The following is a 20,619-nucleotide window of genomic DNA, read 5'->3' as shown; positions in this document are numbered from 1 at the left end:
TTGTTTGACTGGTTTCCCTTGTTCTCTCTTTCATAGTTTATTGTTAATTAACTGTATTTCACTTCACTTGTGTTCCATTAGCACACTCCTCTAGGACCTATACTCCCTATTCTAGTTATCCAGATCACATAGATTCTGTCATATGATTGTTGCTCCATTACTATTATAAATAATAGTTGTTCCATACATTTGTAAATGCTACACACAACCCCTCCCAAATCTCAGACCAGTTCACTGTTTCCTGAACTTTATTACTGGTGTGGTTAACTCTATTCTCCCACACATTACACCTATTTTCTACCCTTTACTCTCACTTTCCCTCATAATTGGACCTCCCACAAGCTCACACCCTTCTAGATTCAACTCACAGTCCTCCCCCCCACACAAAAAGACCCTTCTTTCCACCCTTTCTAAAAAGTGGCCAGGTGGGGGAATTATCGTGGTTAACACTATACATATCCAATTGATCTCCTATCTTTTCTCTAAGGGCTGGTACTTTAAATATCAAATAACACACTCCTGCTGTCTTAAACCATTTTGCCTTCCCCCTCCTACCTATTAGAGAAAAGAGTAGGTAGAAGCTGTGAACACCAGGATACCTCCTGGAACAGGAAACCCAACAACAAAGGAACCACCGACAGCTAAGAACAGAAGAAGTTGAGGGAGGGAGTGGATGTTACACTAACTCAACCAAGGAAATATCTGGAAATACAAATAAAGAGTGAACAACTAACTCAGAACAAACAACTGAACAAGAGAAAGAGAAAAACCTCAAAACCTTGTACATACAGAAAAACCAGCTCCAACACAACCTGCCCACACCTGCACAAGAGAAAACAAGAGGTGGGGGACAGACAGACTGACCCTCAGATAACCAGCTGATGGGAAAGACCCACCAAAGAAATACCCAGAAAGAACAAAAAAAACCAAACTCATACACAGAACCAACATAAACCACAGCACAAGATCAGAAGAATGGGTAGACCAATGAGACTGTACCACTAAATCTCACAGGTATTCTATCAGAGAAGTTTACACCAAAAACCCAGGGGGTCAGAGCAGAGCAACTTAAGAAGAAGAGGCTAATAGGAAGAGTCTCACAAACAATGGGAAGACAAAGAAACAATCTGCAAAGGAAAGGAAGAGGGGAAGTCTCAGAAACAATGCTAAATGAAAAAGAGGCAAGTTAACTATCAGATAATGAGTTCAAAGAATTGGTTATAAAGATGCGTAATGAGCTCACACAGAATTACCAGAAACTACAGGGAAACTACAATGAACTCACCTCAAACTATATCGAAATAAAAAAGGAAATAAAACTATCAACAGGGGCCAAGAGGAAATGAAGAATACAATTTTGGAACTGATGAACACAGTAGAAGGAATCAAAAGCAGGCTTGATGAAGCAGAGGATCAGATCAGTGAGCTGGAGGACAAGGTAGAAAAAAACACCCAGAATGAACAAGAAAAGGAAAAGAGGCTCAGAAACAATGGGAACACAGGTGCGAAAACATGGCAATGAATAAGTACCTATCAATAATAACCTTAAATATAAATGGATTAAATGCTCCAATCAAAAGACATAGAATAGCTGAATGGATAAGAAAACATGACCCACACATATGCTGCCTACAAGAGACCCATCTCAGGACAAAAGACCTACACAGACTGAAAGTGAAGGGCTGGAAACAAATTTTCCAAGCAAACGGACAGGGAAAAAAAGCCGGGGTAGCAATACTCATATCAAACAAAATAGACTTCTAAAAAAGGGCAACAAAGAGAGACCCAGATGGTCGCTTCATAATACTCAAAGGAAGAATCCACCAAGAAGACATAAACATTATAAATATATATGCACCCAAGATAGGAGCACACAAATACATAAAGAAAATCTTGAAGGATTACAAGAAAGATATTGACAGCAACACAATTATAATAGGGGATTTTAACACTCCACTGTAAACTATGGACAAATGTTCCAAACAAAATATCAACAAAGATATTGTGGCATTGAACAACGCCCTAGATGAAATGGATTTAACTGATATATATCAAGAAACTTTCATCCCAAAGAAGCAAAATACACATTCTTTTCAAATGCACATGGAACATTTTCAAAGTTAGACCACATGATAGGACACAAAACAAGCCTCAACAAGTTGAAGAAAATTGAAATCATAGCTAGCATTTTTTCTGATCACAAGGGACTGAAATTAGAAAGAAATCGCAAGGAAAAAAACCCCAAACACTCAAAAACATGGAGATTGAACACCATGCTATTAAACAATGAATGGGTGAAGAATGAGATTATGGAAGAAATCAAAATTTTCCTGGAAACAAATGAAAATGAACTGACAACAATCCAAAACCTATGGGACACAGCAAAGGCAGTCCAAAGAGGGAAGTTCATAGTGATACAGGCCTACCTAAAAAGAATAGAAACAGCTCAAATAAACAACCTAACCATACACCTACAAGAACTCAAGGAACAACAACAAAGACATCCCAAAGCAAGTACAAGGCAGGAAATAACCAAGATCAAAGCAGAATTAAATGACATAGAGACTTAAAGCACAACTTTAAGGATCAGTGAATCCAGGAGCTAGTTCTTTGAAAAGATAAACAAAATCAACGAGCCCTTAACAGGCTCATCAAGAAAAAAAGAGAGGACATAAATAAACACAATCAGAAATCAAAGAGGAGAGACTACAACGGATACCACGGAGATAAAAAGGATTGTAAGAAATTACTACGAAGAACTGTATGCCAGAAAATTTGAAAACCTAGATGAAATGGACAAATTTCTAGAAAAATATAACCTTCCAAAACTCAATGAGGAAGAAGCACAAAGCCTGAACAAACCAGTAATGCCTGATGAAATTGAAACAGTAATCAACAAGCTTCCGACACACAAAAGCCCTGGACCAGATGGTTTCACAGGAGAATTCTACAAAGCATTTAAAGGAGAGCTAACCCCCATCCTCCACAGATTATTTCAAAAAATTCAAGAAGATGGAAGACTCCCAAACTTGTTTTACAAAGCCAACATCATCCTAATCCCAAAACCAGATAAAGACACAATGAAGGAAGAAAACTTCAGGCCATTATCACTGATGAACATAGATGCTAAAATCCTCAACAAAATATTGGCAAACCGCATACAGCAATACATTAAAAAGATCACACACCATGATCAAGTGGGATTCATCCCAGGGATGCAAGGACGGTACATTATTCACCAATCAATAAACATAATACATCACATAAACAACATCAGAGATGAAAATCACATGATCATATCAATAGAGCACTTGATAAGATACAGCACCCATTTCTGATAAAAACACTCAGCAAAGTGGGGATAGAGAAAGCATTCCTCAACCTAATAAAGGCCATATATGAGAGACCTACAGCCAACATCATACTCAATGGACAAAAACTTAGAGCTTTCCCACTAAGATCAGGAACAAGACAAGGATGCACTCTCTCATCACTCCTATTCAACAAAGTACTGGAAGTCCTAGCGAAAGCAATTATACAAGAGAAAGAAATAAAAAGCATCCAAATTGGAAAGGAGGAAATGAAACTGTCAATGTTTGCAGATGACATGATAGTGTACATGGAAAATCCTATAGACTCCACCAAAAAACTACTTGACCTAATAAATGAATTTGGCAAAACAGCCGGATACAAAGTCAATACTCGGAAATCAAAGGCATTTTTGTGCACCAACAATGAAACATCACAAACAGAAATCAGGAAAAAAAAAATCCCATTTGCTATAGCAAAAAGAAAAATAAAGTCCCTAGATATACACCTAACCACAGAGGTTAAAGACCTGTAATTAGAAAACTACACAACACTGGAGAAAAATATTAAGGAAGATACAAACAAATGGAAGCATGTATTTGCTCGTGGATTGGAAGGATTAACATCATCAAAATGGCCATACTACCCAAAGTGATTTATAGAGTCGATGCAATCCCTATTAAAGTACCCATGACATATCTCACAGATACAGAACAAACATTTCAGAAATTTATATGAAAGCATAAATGACCCCGAATAGCTGCCTCAATTTTGAAAAAGAAGAACAAAGCAGGAGGGATCACAATACCTGATATCAAACTGTATTACAGGGCCACTGTAATCAAAACAGCCTGGTATTGGCATAAAAACAGGCATATAGACCAATGGAACAGAACAGAGAGACCAGAAATAAACCCAAGACTCAACGCTCAATTAATATTTGACAAAGGAGGCAGGAGCATAAAATGGAGGAGAAATAGTGTGTTCAAGAAATGGTGTTGGGAGACCTGGAGAGAAACATGCAAAAAAAACGGAAGTTGATCACCAACTGACACCATATACAAAAATAAATTCAAGGTGGATAAAAGACTTAAATATAAGTCACAACACCAGAAAGGTCCTAGAGGAAAAGATTGGCAGGAAAATCTCCAACATTCCACGCAGCAACATCCTCAGAGATACGTCCCCTAAAACAGGGACATAAAGGAAAGAAGAATCAGATGGGATCTCATCAAAATAAGAATCTTCAGCATGACCAAATAAAACAGCATTAAAATGAAAAGAGAACCAACCGTATGGGAAAACATCTTTGCCAATGATACCTCAGACAAGGGCCTGATCTGCAAAATATATAAGAACACACATGACTCCACTCCAGGAAGACAAACAACCCAATTAAAAAATAGGCAAATGACGTGAACAGACAGTTCCCCAAGGAAGACATAGAGAGTACCCTGAGATATATGAAATGATGCTCAGCATCACTAGGCATCAGACAGATGCAAATTAATACCACAATGAAGTACCATCCCATACTGTTCAGAGTGGCCAACATAAACAAATCAACAAAGATATGTGGGAGAGGATGTGGAGAGAAGGAATCCTAGTACATTTTTGGTGGGAATGCAGACTGGTGCGGCCACTGTGGAAAACAGTATGGAATTTCCTCTTTTATAGAAAACTAAAAATGGATCTGCCCTTTTACCCAGCAATTCTACTGCTGGGATTATAACCTCAGAACCCTGAAACACCAATGGAAAAGAACCTATGTACCCTAATGTTCATAGCAGCACAATTTACAATAGCCAAGTACTGGAAGCAACCTAAGTGCCCATCAGCAAATGAGTGGATAAAAAAACTATGGTACATTTACACAATGGAATTCTACACAGCCGAGAGGAAGAATGAGCTTATACCCTTTTCAACAGCATGGATGGAACTGGAGAGCATTATGCTAAGTGAAATAAGCCAGGCAGTGAGAGACAAAGACAATATGATCTCACCTTTAACTGGAACATAATCAACAAAAGAAAAAAGCAAACAAACTATAACCAGAAACATTGAAGTTAAGAACAATCTAACAATAACCAGAGGGGAGTGGGGAGGGGATAGTGGGGAGAGGGGTTTTCAGAAACTTCTATAAAGGACACATGGACAAAACCAAGGGGGAGGGTGGAAGCAGGGGAGGGAGGTGGGTTTCGCTGTTGTGGGGTAGAGAGGTGGGGAGAAAATGCACACAACTGTAATTGAACAACAATAAAATAATTTAGAAATTGAAAAAAAAATACAGGGAAACAGCACGATGCCAAGTGATTCCAAGCAGGAGAGTTGATTATAAAGAATTTATAAAAGATTTGCCTCCAGCATACTAGAAACCAATGTTGAACAAAGCAGCCCTAGAGTAAAAATGTCCTTTAAAAGAAAACTTGGATATTTCCTGTTAACTACTGACGTTTTAGAAAATAAATAAAAAAAAGAAAAACAAAAGATATAGTCCTTTTCTTTAAATATAGATGTGAGCCATGTCATTTAGTTAAAAAGCACAAACTGTAGTTTTGGAGCTTGAGTGAAAATCACTTGCAAAACTGCCATTAGTACTTTAAATATTTCACTGTTGCACTAATAGCAAGAGATTCCAAGATATGTTTGTTTCTATAAAATGTGAAATGTAACCTTTAAGGTGGGAACAAGACAGGGATGTCTGCTTTCACCATTCTTATTAAAGATAATTCTAGAAGTCTTAGGAGCTTCCTGCCAAGATAGAGGCATAGGTAGACACACTGCATGTCCTCGCGTAACCAAAAGAAGGACAACAACAATTTAAAAACAAAAATAACCAGAACTGACAGAAAATTGAACTGTATGGAAGTCCGACAACCAAGGAGATAAAGAAGAAACATTCATCCAGACAGGTAGGAGGGGAGGAGACAGGCAGCCAGGGCGGAGAGGAGTTGTGGCAAGGCAGCCGCTGGCAGACCCAGCAAGGTGGCGGATTGTGGAATGGCAGAGGCATTGCAGCCCCACACTCGCGTATAGATAAGCTGGGAGGAATGACAGGGGAGCAAAATAGACTGCGCAACACAGGGCTCCAGCTCGGGGAAATAGAGCCTCAAACCTCTGATTGAAAAAACCTGTGGGGGTTTAGGTGGCAGCAGGAGAAACTCTCCTCACAAGAGAGTTTGTTGGAGAGACCCACAGGGGCCTAGAGCATGCACAAGCCCACACACTCAGGAATCAGCACCAGAGGGGCCCAGTTTGATTGTGGGTAGTAGAGGGAGTGACTCAAATCAGGCAGAGAGTGGAGTAGGCACCATTGCTCCATCTCGGCCCCTCTCCCACGTACAACATCACAGCACAGCCAGGAGCTTTACCCCACCCTGGTGAACACCTAAGGCTCTGCCCCTTTACATAACAGGCAAGCCAAGACAAAAAAAAAAAAATAAAGGCCCAAATGAAAGAACAGGTCAAAGCTCCAGAAAAAATACAACTAAGCAATGAAGAGATAGCCAACCTATCAGATGCACTGTTCAAAACAATGGTAATCAGGATGCTCACAGAATTGGTTGAATTTGGTTGCAAATTAGATGAAAAAAATGAAGGCTATGGGAAGAGAAACAAAGGAAAATGTACAGGGAACCAATAGTGTTGCAAAGGAAACTGGGACTCAAATCAATGGTGTGGACCAGAAGGAAGAAAGAAACATCCAACCAGAAAAGAATGAAGAAACAAGAATTCAAAAAAAGGAGGAGAAGCTTAGGAACCTCCAGGATATCTTGAAACATTCCAACATCTGAATTATAGGGGTGCCAGAAGGAGAAGAGAAAGAACAAAAAATTGAAAACTTATTTGAACAAATAATGAAGGAGAACTTCCCCAGTCTGGCAAAGGAAATAGACTTCAAGGAACTCCAGGAAGCTCAGAGAGTCCCAAAGAAGCTGGACCCAAGGAAGAATACACCAAGGCACATCATAATTGCAGTACCGAAAATGAAACAGAAGGAGAAAATCCTAGAAGCAGCAAGAGAAAAGGGCACAGTTACCTACCAAGGAGTTCCCATAAGACTGTCAGTTGATTTCTCAAAAGAGACCTTACAGGCAAGAAGGGACTGGCAAGAAGTATTCAAAGTCATGAAAGGCAAGGACCTACATCCAAGATTACTGTATCCAGCAAATCTATCATTTAGAATGGAAGGACAGATAAAGTGCTTCTCAGATAAGGTCAAGTTAAAGGAGTTCATCATCACCAAGCCATTATTATATGAAATGTTAAAGGGATTTATCTAAGAAAAAGGAGATAAAAAATATGAACAGTAAAAATGATAGCAAACTCACAGTTATTAACAACCACACCTAAAACAAAAACAAAAGCAAACTAAGCAAACAACTAGAACAGGGACAGAACCACAGAAATGGAGATCACATGGAGGGTTATCAATAGGGGAATGGGAGGGGGAGAGAGGGGAAATGGTACAGAGAATAAGTAGCATAAATGGTAGGTAGAAAATAGACAGGGGGAGGGTAAGAATAGTATACGAAATGTAAAAGAACTTATAAGTATGACCCATGGACATGAACTATAGGGGGGAATGTGGGAGGGAGGGGGTGGGCAGGATGGAGTGGAGTGAAGAGGGGAAATGGGACAACTGTAATAGCATAGTCAATAAATATATTGAAAAATAAATACATAGAAGTCTTAGCCACAAAAATCAGACAAGAAGAAAAAATAAAAGGCATATAAATTTGGAAGGAAGAAGTAAAACTGTCATTATCCGCAGATGACATAAAATTATACATAGAAAACCCTAAAGACTCCACCAAAAAACTACTTAATTTAATAAATAAATTTGGCAAAGTAGCAGGATACAAAATTAATATCCACTAGTGTGTGGCACTTTTATACAGTAATAATGAACTCCCAGAGACAGAAACTAAGAAAACAATCCCATTTACCATTGCAACAACAAGAACAAAAGGAACCAAGGAATAAACTTAACCAGGGGGTAAAAGACCTGTACTCAAAAAACTGTAGGACATTGAGGAAAGAAATAGAAGAAAACATAAACAAGTAGAAGCATATACTGTGTTCATGGACTGGAATAATTAATATCATTAAAATGTTCATACTACCAAATGATAGATTCAAAGAAATTCCTGAAAAATTACAATAACATATTTCACAGATCTAGAACAAATATCCCCAAAATTAATATGGAACCAAAAAAGGTCCTAAATAGCTTCAGCAATCTCAGGAAAGAAGAACAAAGTTGGAGGGTTCACAATACCAGATATTATACTATACTAAAACTATATTAAACTAAACTATACTAAAAAGTAACTGTAATCGAAACAGCCTGGTACTGACAAAGGAACATGCAGATAGATCAATGGAATAGAACAGAGAGTTCAGATATCAACCCATGTTTTATGGTCAATTAATATTTGACAGAGGAGGCAAGAACATACAATGGTGTAAAGGCAGTCTCTTCAATAAATGATGTTGGTAAAATTGGACAGGTTCATGCAAAAAGTGCAACTAAACCACCAACTTACACCATACACAACAATTAATTCAAAGTCAACACAGGACTTAAATGTAAGTTGTGGAACCATAAAAATCCTAGAAGAAAATATAGGCAGTAAAATCTCAGACATCTCTTAGAGCAATATTTTGGTTAAAATTTCTCCTAGGGGAAGGGAAACACAGGGGACAAAATAAAGAAATGGGATTACATCAAACTAAAAAGCTTCTGCACAGCAAAAGAAATGATCATCAAAATGGAAAGGAAGCCCAGCATATGGGAGAACATATCCTCTAATGATATATCTGATAAATGGTTAATTTCCAAAATATATAAATAACTTATACAACTCGACACCAGGAAGACAAACAAGTCAATTAAAAATAATGGGCAAAGGACCTGATAGACACTTCCCCAAAGAGGATATACAAATGGCCAATAGACATATGAAAAAAATGCTCAATGCCAGTAATCATCAGAGAGATGCAAATTAAAATCACATTGAGGTATAACCTCACACCTGCTAAAATGGCTGTCATCCATTAATCAACAAACAAGTGTGGCGAGGATGTGGAAGAAAGGAAACCCTAGTGCACTGCTGGCAGGAATGCAGACTGGTGCAGCCGCTGTAGAAAACGGTATGGACTTTTCCTCAAAAAACTAAAAATAGAACTGCCTTTTGACCCAGCAGTTCCACTTCTGGGAATATGTCCTAAGCATTCCAAAATACCAATCAGAAAGAATATATGCACCCTTGTGTTTATAGCAGTGTTATTTACAATAGCCAAGATCTGGATATACCCTAAGTGCCCATCAGTAGATGACTGAATAAAAAAAACTGTGGTATATTTTCACAATAGAACACTATATAGCTGTAGAGAAGAAAAAACTCTTACCCTTTGTGGCAGCATAGATGGACCTGGAGATTATTATGCTAAGTGAAATAAGCCATTCAGAGAAAGACAAAACCATATGATTTCACTCATACGCAGAATTTAATGAACAAAATAAACTAATGAATGAAATAATCAGAGACATGGATACATGGAAAAGACTGATAGATATCAGAAGGGAGGGGTTAGGGTGACTGAAAGAGATTAGCCAAAGAATATATATACATACATGCATAGCCCATGTACACAAACAACAATGTGGTGAAGGCTGGGGGTGGGGACTTGGTGGAGGGGTCAAAAGAGGGGTGAAGAGGGTGTATCTGTAATAGTGTCAACAATAAAAAATACAAAAAATTATGAGAAGAATAAGACCAAGTAGTCTATATTATATATAAATGTTTGGATAATATTAAGTCAAACTTCTGGGCACTCAAATATGCCTCAACATTTAAAGACAATATGCCCCAGAACAAACTGTAATTTATATATTATTTCTTAAAAAGAACTTCAAGAATATATCTACTTTGTTACAGAACTTACATTGGACACGTTTTCAATGCCTCTCCATCATATCAGAATTCTCTCCTACCCTATAAATTCCCATAGGACATTATTTCTACCTCTTACCATATTCTGTAATTGTATTATTCATGTCTTTCTCTTCTACTAGATCAGAGGTGTCAAACTCATTTTCGCTGGGGTCTACATCAGCCTCGAAGTTGCCTTCAAAGGACCGAATGTAATTTTAGGACTGTATAAATGTAACTACTCCTTAACAGTTAAGCAAGAGCTCAGCACTGCCACCAGGTAGAAACAAGGTACTGGGCCAGATAAAACAATGTGGAGGGCCAGATTTGGCCCACGGGCCTTGTGTTTGCCACCTGTGTACTAGATTGTGAGGAATGGGCCTTAATCATTTAAAAAAAATCCCTATAGTGTCTAGTGATTGCTCAAAGATTAGCTTCTGAAGTTAGAAAATTAAAACAGATTTTCATGATTTTCTCATTTAAGTCAGTTTTACTTATTAAATGCCTCTAGTCCACTGAATTTTGGGGGAAAAGGTTTAGAGAACACGTATTGGGCTCCTACCACGTGTCGGGTTCAATACTAAGCTTAACGTCATCTTTTTTAAAATTTATTGATTGAGTTTAGAGAGAGAGGAAAGGGAGGGAGGTGATGAGGGAGGGAGGAAGAGAGAGAGAGAGAGAATTTGTTGTTCCAATTATTTATGCATTAATTGGTTGATTTTTGTATGTGCTCTGACCAGGGATTGAACCTGCAATCTGGCATATCAGGAGGATGCTTTAACCAACTGAGCTACTCAACTAGGGCAAACTTAGTGTCCGTTATCTGTCTAATCATTAACACCTTTATGGAACAGGCATTTTAATATCCAAGTTTTATAGACAAGAAAAGGTTCATGAGCTTGATTAAAGTCCAGGCAACTGGTTAGTTGCAGAACTGTGATTCAATTCAAGCCCAGGTTCTAACTGGATTTAAAGCCCATGATCTCTTCACTATAGTACACTGCTTCCATTGTGCAACAGCACAGAAGCTTTTAAAAGGCTTCACATTCCTTATGAAGAAGATAAATACAAGAAATAAGGAAAAAGAAATCTGAAAATCAGCTATTAACCAATCCTCAAATCCTTCCTAAATTTGCTACTCACTGAGATTTGGGGAACTCTTTTAAAAAAGTATATCATACCAACAGACTTCTCCTCTCCTCCCCCATCCTGAGAGATACCTGGTGTAAGAATATTTGGCAGTAGAGTTAAAGATTCATTGAAAGAAACTTGGTTGTTGGCCAATTTTTTAAAACTGAAGCTTAATGTCATTATTTTAGCTATTCAAAAGCTGTGATTGCTCTAGTCACTGAAGAATCTCAGCAATGTGGTATTTTTGGTTCTGAGTGGGACTTTATTTGGGATGAAAATGATATTCTGCCTAGTTCATTTGTGTATTTATATCCAATTAAGTAAAATAAATGTTTCAGTCTGGTGATTTGCCAGCTGTTTTTGGTCCCAAGGTGTTCAGCTTTTAGCTTACATGAAGCCCACATGAATAATACTAAGGATGTAGTTAAACCTAATTACTTGATAGGAGGCAGGGCTTGCAAAAGCAAGAAAGGAGGGTGAATACAAGCAAACTAGATTTTCCTGTACTTAAGCCACCAATTTTTAAACAAAAATTTTCATTAAAAATTTGGCTCAGAATTTATAAAACAATACATAAAATGAAAAATTATAGTAAGAAGATTGTTTCCCTCATATATATTTCAGTGAACAAAATCAATGTATAAATCATGTGGCTATTTTGATCTGTAAGAACTGAAAGAAATCAATTTTTCCAATAAAAAGTTATGCATAATATTTGAATGAAAGTATTCCTAAAGGAAAGAGGAGGTACAGGCTATAAAATAGCTTCCCATAAGTCTATAGTACTGCCAAGATGGGGTAAACAGGAGTGCAGACCACTTACATGCAGGTAATCACTGTGAACAGTGTGAGGAAACACACTGTCAGGAAAAGCAGTAAGAAAAAGAGGATTTCAACCCAGTAGAGAGGATATGGTTCAGATTATAGCATTTGTCAAAGAAAGACTAGCAAACCTTTAGAATATAAATATAAAACTAAAACAAACATAAAAATCCTGAGACCCATAGTATCTTCCTATGAGAAAGTCAGAGAAAGACGATAAAACTAGATCCTACTCAGACAAAAATTTGTTTAATCTGCTCTTCTTATATAAGAGCCAAAATAATGGTTTTGTAAAAGTCACTAATTAATTCTGAAATATAGACAGAAACAGATACATGCATACAAATACACTCACCATGAATGTGTATAGTATATAGGTAGTGTATACAGACAGCTGATAAATCTTCCAATTAATTTCACATACCAGCGGAGAAAACTAAGTGTAACCAGAAATAGTGCAGATATTTTTGGTCATGCTTTAAGTTCAAGGACAAATTTTAAGATAATGTAGCTTAGGTTTTTCTTGTCTGAGACCACACAGAAGTGCTATTTCTTTGGCAGTGAACTAAAAGGACATGTGTGGTATGTCTCTGCTCAGGGAACCTATTTGAGTCTCAGAGTCTGAAGTTCAGATGGGGTGTCTGGTCACTGGGTAATTCCACTAGTTGCTGGCCATGCTACCGAAAATGACTCCAACAATGAAACCAGATGCATGCCATCAATCTTGATTGTTGTGTCAAGCAACCTTGACAAGCTATTACAACATGGTCCATTGCTCTAGGTGTCTATAACAAAATCATCAGTCACCAACATAATGAACACTTTGAATGTCACATTTCTGGGGTTGGCCAAGGGCCAATCATCCATCTGCTGGCGATTTGCAAGGACTAAGCAATTATATCTACTGTGTTATCTCTCCTCACAATCCATCCTCATGTTCTAGGTCAAGGTCTTTTAAACAACACAGTAATCATATTTATGTGGGCTTTTACAGTTACTATACCATTTATATATAAGTTACAGTAAGAACAAGATAAGCATATATAATACTTTAGAAACCAACAAAGGGTGAAAATAGGCTCAAAGAAACAATTCTTCCAGTTTATAAGACCATTTAAAATATATTTATACTGATGTACCAATTTAACATGTTTTCTCCTTTGATCTATGGCAACTTGAACTTTGTGATAAACTTTACACAGCTATTTAATATAGTAATGAACTAAATCTAGTTCTTCTTCAGACCAATCACTCTCCATTATTATTACATCCTGGGGAGGTTTTAATTTCCCAATAATTTGATTATCATATGGTTTATTTATATGGAATAGTTGAATCTTATCAACAACACTAGTAACATACCATATTACAATATAGTTAGGATACAGGTTAGTTTTGTTACAAAATAAATAAAGAAGTATCAAAGAGTGTTTATTAAACCTTCCTAGAATAATTGCTCTTTGCCTATATACCACATATTATTATGTACAAATGTTATTACCAGTGGAAATGATTCCATCATTTCTAGGTTCCATGTTAGCTGAAGACAAAGCAAATCATTTGTCTCAACTCATATAAGTTCACATTGACTGTTGTGCAGCAAGGCCATACATATCTTTTGCCTGGGGAATATACGAGTATCATTCAGTTTTATTCCTATTCCTAAAAGCTAGTTTTATTTTGGTCCACACTTTGGTCAAGATCAGTCAGAGATTTGTGATGTAAATTAGAATATCACCTAGAAAATTTTTGTAAATTTGGGGATCTTCATGTGTCTCAGATACTCTAAGCTTCATAGCTAAAAATGGAAGGCCATTACTCCAGGGCTATGTGGGCTTCCATTTGCAGTAAAATAGGTAATAGACCCTGTTGTGTCAGAATATATGCTATTTTCCAGTCTTGAGAGCTAGTATTCTCTAGCATTATCCATTAGGTTTGTGTAAGTATATTATCAAGGCTTTATTACCTATCCAAATGGATTCTCATTCTTTTCCCTCTTCTTGGGAGATGATTCCTTTTAATCCATCTATTTTAAAGTAAATTCTTTTCTTCTGAAAATAATTCTTCATTAAAAGTAAGTCCAGCTTGTTCCATTATACCTCGGCCAGTTTCTATTTCACCTAGAACCCACTTTTATTTCACTGGTCAATGTGAAATCCAACACATGCCTTGTTGCCATTGATTATTAATTGCCTGGATACAGTTAGGATACACACACTGTACCTCCAAATGTTGGGTTTCCCATGCCAGAGGCAAGAGTATAGCAGTTACTCCAAAATTCAGTTTAGTCTGAGCATGCCATAAGGTTTCCATAATCTTCTTTGTCTAAGATTAGGGTTGTCCCCGGGGGAGACATGAATCTACCATGTAATGCCTAGTATGTTATTTCATTCGCAACCCACTTTTCATCTATAGAAAAAGGGATGACATATGTTCTTACACATTATACTATGGCACGTCAGGCATGTGGCCACTATGTGCTGTCCATTATATTTGGGCATTTTGGTTATCAAAATATATGGTTATATATTCATCAGTTTTCCTGACATTATACACTTTGCGACATAATGATTCATAAGGAAGAAATTCCTGAATATTCTAATGAAGTCCTAATATTCTAATAAAGGTAAGTTTCTGTAACTCAGTTTCATTACCATTTGTACTGGTAAAATGGGGATAATGCAGTTAAATATTTAATGATAGTTATAGCCATCATATGCATCAAGCTCTACCTTTCGAAAATAAATAGGAACTTGGGAAAATTAAATAACATGTAAATGACATTCTAGCACTCTCAAGTATTTATAAGCAAAGGGATTTTTAGTCATACATTAATCCTTTAGTCACACATTAATCTTTTAGTCACTGAGGGATAAACAGATATAGCCGACTAAGTAGTGAGAGATGCCTGTCTCAAAAGCCTTTTCTAAAAGGTGAGAAGTTTTAATCCTATTCTTTACTATTTATTCATACTATTACTATTCTTTACTATTTATTCATACTATAAACTATGAAAATTACTTAAATGGACAATGAGACCAGAGCTAAATATCCAATGAAGCTTGTGGAGCATCAGACAGTACTTTATAAACTGTATGACTTGCTGACAGGGTTTAATGCCATGGAAGTAGAGTTTTTATAGCACTTTGAATACAGAAATACAGACCCCACCACAAACATAAGCAAACCAAACACTCTTGTCATTATAACTGTAACCATTGGGTAGCTACTCATACAGGACCCCTGTTTCCTTCCAATCTCAGAGATGAAAGAACATAATATACAAATGTTAAATATTAACACAGTGTAAAACTAATGAATGGCCTGGCACAGGAATTTGAAGCATCCTTTTGACCACAGCTAGTTACAGGCTGAACCTGACACCAAAATGATAGCTGCTTGTTTGAGAAGAAAGACAGAAGGCAATTAATTTTAAACATTATGATAATCATCATGCATTACCATATATTGGTGTGTTAGGAACCACCCTGTCTGGTTTCAGAAACCCCCCATGGCTAAGGCTGAGTAAAAAGACCTTGGGACCATAAGTCACTAAGGAGATAAAGCTTATCTTCCTGGCAGGGGCACTGCCTCTACACCCTTTACTTTCCCCTGCTTGGCCCCAGGAAGATGACTGGTTAGCCAATGATGGGTAAGATTCCTCATGGGAGGGACAACCTAAGACAGGCATCATTGCAAAGGGGCCATCAGGGAAGGACTTAGGGGACTATAGAAAAGGGGTGATTGACCCACACCCCTGGGCTTTTCAAGGGCCTGAGTCCTCATTCTATCTGTAAAAAGTCTCCTAATCTCTTTGCTGCTCACATCCCCCACCTGACTTAAGCCTGAAACAATGCTGTAGGCAGGTGAGGCCCTGTGCTAGAAAGGGCGGGTTTCCAGGGCAATCAGGCCTAAGAAAAGAATGCATAAAATCCTGTGAAACCTGCTTTGCTAGGAATGCCTTCAATTTAAATGATAAGGGTCCAAGCATAAAATGAGTTTGTTTCCCAAAGTTTTATGGCCCTTTGGCTATCTGACCCTGACTCAGAATAAGTGCTCATAGTTCTTTGAATGTTATGTATTGTTTGATAATTACTGCCTGACAATGATTGATGAGCTTTACTTATATGCCCTGTATTCCTATGCAAATTAAGCCTAATAAAAGCCCATTGAGGAACAGCTCAAGGCCCTTCTCCTTTGAGATATTGGCCACCTTTCCTCCCCAAGCAGATCATGTCTTGGTAAAATTATTCTCATCTACAACAGGCAGGCAGGGGCTTTGTTGGACAAAGCTCCCCCACACTGGTGTTTAAATATTATGAAGGTTTTATAATAATATTTCAATTCTCATCTCTTCCTATAAATTTGATGAACTTTCTTGTCATATAGAACTTCTCACTTTTCCTGCACTCCCTAATAAATTGGGTTAATCTTTGCTTATTGGAAAAAGAATGCATGAAGCAGCCAGAGTTTCACTGATGTTGGAGGAATTTCTCAGTTCATATAAAAATGTATTCTTGCCCCTACCATATGATGAGCTGAAAGTATTAAATCTGTACTGAACATCCTGGAAACATAGCATACCACCCTGTTGCTATGGTGAGAATACTTGAGAGGGGGAGGATGTAAGAAATGATGGTGGCTTGGATCAGGGCAGAAGCAGTGGCATTGTAAGAAGTAATCAGATTCTGGATATACAAGGCCTGTCCATAAGGTATCCAGCCATGTAATATGAAAAATAGAGATATTTATGGAAGAAGATACAAGATACAAGAAACATTGTAGACAGGACAATGACACCTCAGTCCCCTTCAAAGTAGGCACCTTGGTACCTCACAAAGTTTTCCTAATCTCCATCAGCTTCCCCATTGTATTTTACTGAATCTCATCAATGGCTGAAATCTGTTCCCTTTCAAAGGTGATTTTAGTTTTGGGAAAAGTCAGAAGTCACAGGGCACCAAATCTGGGCTGTAGGGGAGCTGAGTCACCTGGGTGATCTGATGTTTCATCAAAAAAACTCTGCATGAGATGTGATGCATAAGTGCGCACATTGTCCTGATGAAGCTGCCAATCACCAGTTGCCCATAGATGTGGCCTTCTTTTTTTTTAATTTTTATGAGTTTATTTGAGCCAAACTGATGACAATTACCAGAAAGCAAAATCTCAACTGATTGAAAAAATGCTCCCCCAAATGGCAGTTTTACCCCTTATTTTATGTATCACAATCAAAGGAGAAGATGTAAAGAGGATTACATGAAATCCATTGGTGATAGATTACAGGGGTGGTGGAAGGCAAAGTGAGGGAATCGCTGGGATTGGATAAAAGTAAAATGAATAGACACATATTCTTTTACATTGGTGAGTACCAGATAGTTAACAATTAACATTTACAGCACATAGAGATGGTGTATGGAGAACAAGATAACATTGAGGGGCTCTGTGGTCTCAGGAGATGTGGCCTTCTGAATCATTGAATAGTTTCCGCAGAGGGATCTTCAAGCTTGATACAAAATTTGATGCAGATTCATTGTTCTACTCAGTCACTTCCAATGCAATGGCCACACAGTACACCTGTTCCCTCAAAGGTGTCTACTACCCCTACTAACCAGTACAGTGAAGTTATCATTGTTCATGCATGTGTATTCCAGTCCACTGTCCTTGCTTCCAGGTTACATCGGTGTTGCAAAAACCACTCTTGTTATATTAACAGTGGCTGGACTTTTTCTGGACAGACCTCATATAATGAAAGTAGAACCAATGGGATTTGCTTATGAAGGTTATATGTGAAGTGACAGAAAAAGAGGAAAAAGAAGAACTCCAAGGTTTTTGGTCTGGAGTCAAACGAAGTTTTTTTTGAAAATGGAAGCAACAATAGCATGTTTGTGTATCCACAGTAACAGAAGCCAAGACAGAGGATATAGGATGTAGACAGATGCAGAGAGATAGGTAGGTGTGGAAGACTGTGGAAGTATTCTTTTGGTTACTACAATTTTTTCAGTGGAATAAGAGACAAAATACAAGTTGTGAGTAAAGTTGGAGGAGGCATTGGTAGTTTAAGGAGAAAGGAACATGCATGATTAGTCACCTAAGAAAGCGGAAGGGAAATGGCTAAGAAAACACAGTATGATTTTCTGTTAGTTCAGCTATGCAAAGTGCAGGTACAGAGTAGGCGGGAAATTAGATTTAACCAGGGTTGGATTTTGATAGCAAGTATAACAGAGAGAGAGGGGGGCCAAGGGAACTTAAGATGTATGCACGTGAATGACTATTCAAGTTAAGCTGGGTAAGGAGAGAAGTGAGCATATCAGGGGAGTGACAGATAGTTTCAAGGTGTAAGACCAATGCCGCACAACTATAGGTACTTTCATGTGCAATGATGCTTTGGTATTTTTGCTCTATTATTTATATACTTTCTACTTGTTTATATATCAGTTGTTAAAATATGGTAGAAATTATGAATATGTGACTCTGCTTTGAGCCTGACACTATCTCAGGCACAGTTAGATCTTTAAACTTGCCTTCCCATGACATTCAGTCTGGTGTCTTTTCCCAGTTCTGGCCACACATGCAAATACATACATGCTCAGACATACACATATGTGTGAAATAATAGTAGTTACCTTTGTGTGGTGACTAGGTTTTGTCATATGGGGTTTGGGGTGAAGATTTTTTCCCTTGTACTTTCTAATTTCTAAATTTTCTATATTGAGTATAAAATGCTTTCATAATTTAGAAAAATATTTAAAAGAACATATGTATTTACACCCATATATAATTAAATGGTGACTGTGCTCCATAATGAGGTGTTAGAAGACTTAATTGGGCAGGATTAAGGCCACAGACAATTTCCAGAAAATACAAGATTTGAGAGGATGAAAGCTGACATACTTTTAAAAACTACGTTTTCATAAAACATATACATGGGTCATTGTCTAACAAGTGAAATGTACTAAAATGCATGACACTGAAACTGCAATTAAAACAGTAAAATATTTTTAAATTGGAAAAAGGACCATTACAAACCTGCTTTCTGTTTTGAGCTCTTGCATTCCGTAATCTTCGAGCAGAATAAAAGATAAAATAGCCCACAGTTGCTGCCGTAATAATAAAAAAAGACACAGAAACAAGGAAAATTGAATAGTGATTCACCCAAGGGCCATGCTTTTTCCCTACTTCGATGACCATTGTTACTTGTATGCCTCTTTGAATTGATTGTAGAATTTTTGTGCCTTTCAGATTGCCAATCATGATTGCAACAATGTCTCCTGCACCTATAAAAGAAAAGAAATTTAGTTTTAGTTTGGTAAAGGCTTCTTAGTGAAAAAATCTAAGTGCTAAAGTGCTTTTAAATGATTCCTAATGAGACAAAGGAAAGATACTCATTCATTCAAATAACATTTTGGAGGCATCTACTATGCATTTATAAGTTATAGGGGATACAGACATGCCAAAACTTGAACACTGATCTTAAGGAACTCAGTGTAGTAAGAAAGCTGTGATATATAACAAATATCTTCCCTCTCCTCAGGTTAACCACTTATAATTCAACAGTATTGAGTCTGGGGCCCAATTTGCCTCTTAAATGAAGGCTTTCTGAAAGACTAATAATCCCCTGGGTGGTACAAAATATGGCTTACATCCTTGGGAATCTGAGATTTGGGAAAGAGAAATATTTAACTATACATTTCCCAATTTATAAGGTGATAGACTATCTTATGAGCTCATTACTTAAAAGTATAAGAAGTTATGTATCCAGATTAGTAATCTGAGACAAAAAATACTTACAAGGACAAATGTACAACATATTGAAATGTATGTTACTATTCAACACCAACTAAAATCAAGCCTTAAATTAGACTTTATTTATTACTTAGTCTAATAGTCTAAGTCTTAGTCTTTTTGACTCTGAGAATGAAGATGCCTACTAAGGAGGGCTACTGGTGGCTGACTGGGCTCAAATTTATATACAGAGCCTAGCAGCCATTGCTGAACAGGTGCCTCTCACTCAAGACTTGCTTCAGGGAGAAGCCTGAACTAAATTGCCTATGGCCTCTGCACTGAACTGATTTCCCGTATCATGTTTCTGTCATCTGAGCCAACTGTTATAAAGGAGTTCCTGGATTGTATTTCAACCTATAGGACTGAGACTTTCCCCATCCAATTGAAGATGTACAGCTATATCCTCATCAGTCTCTTCACTGACCAATCAGAGTGGATGGCTCCATTCCAATCAATCAGGACAGTGTTTTTTGGGCCAACCAAACTGTGAAGATTTGGAGCCCTCATTTTCATGAGAACTGACCAATCAGAGACAAGGGGTGGGAGCTTCTCCCTATATAAGGAAGCTCCCCTAGGACTCTTGGAGCGTACTTTCCCTTTCCACTGAAGATTGAATTTCCCCAGCTGGAACTCTACCACC

General features: G+C 37.5%; 1 protein-coding gene across 2 annotated transcripts in view; it reads right to left on the bottom strand.

Annotated features, from left to right (window-relative positions):
- Positions 1-20,619, bottom strand: part of RNF128 (ring finger protein 128) — a 119,607-nt gene that overhangs the window by 25,523 nt on the left and 73,465 nt on the right. For both annotated transcript variants that reach the window (XM_053917536.2, XM_024551647.4), the window contains exon 2: positions 19,224-19,471. In XM_053917536.2, the coding sequence (XP_053773511.1) occupies positions 19,224-19,471 (248 nt within the window). The remainder of the gene's footprint in view (positions 1-19,223; positions 19,472-20,619) is intronic.

The sequence above is a fragment of the Desmodus rotundus genome, chromosome X (genome assembly GCF_022682495.2).
Source record: "Desmodus rotundus isolate HL8 chromosome X, HLdesRot8A.1, whole genome shotgun sequence".
NCBI lineage: Eukaryota > Metazoa > Chordata > Mammalia > Chiroptera > Phyllostomidae > Desmodus > Desmodus rotundus.
This window is presented reverse-complemented; position numbering and strand designations above follow the sequence as displayed.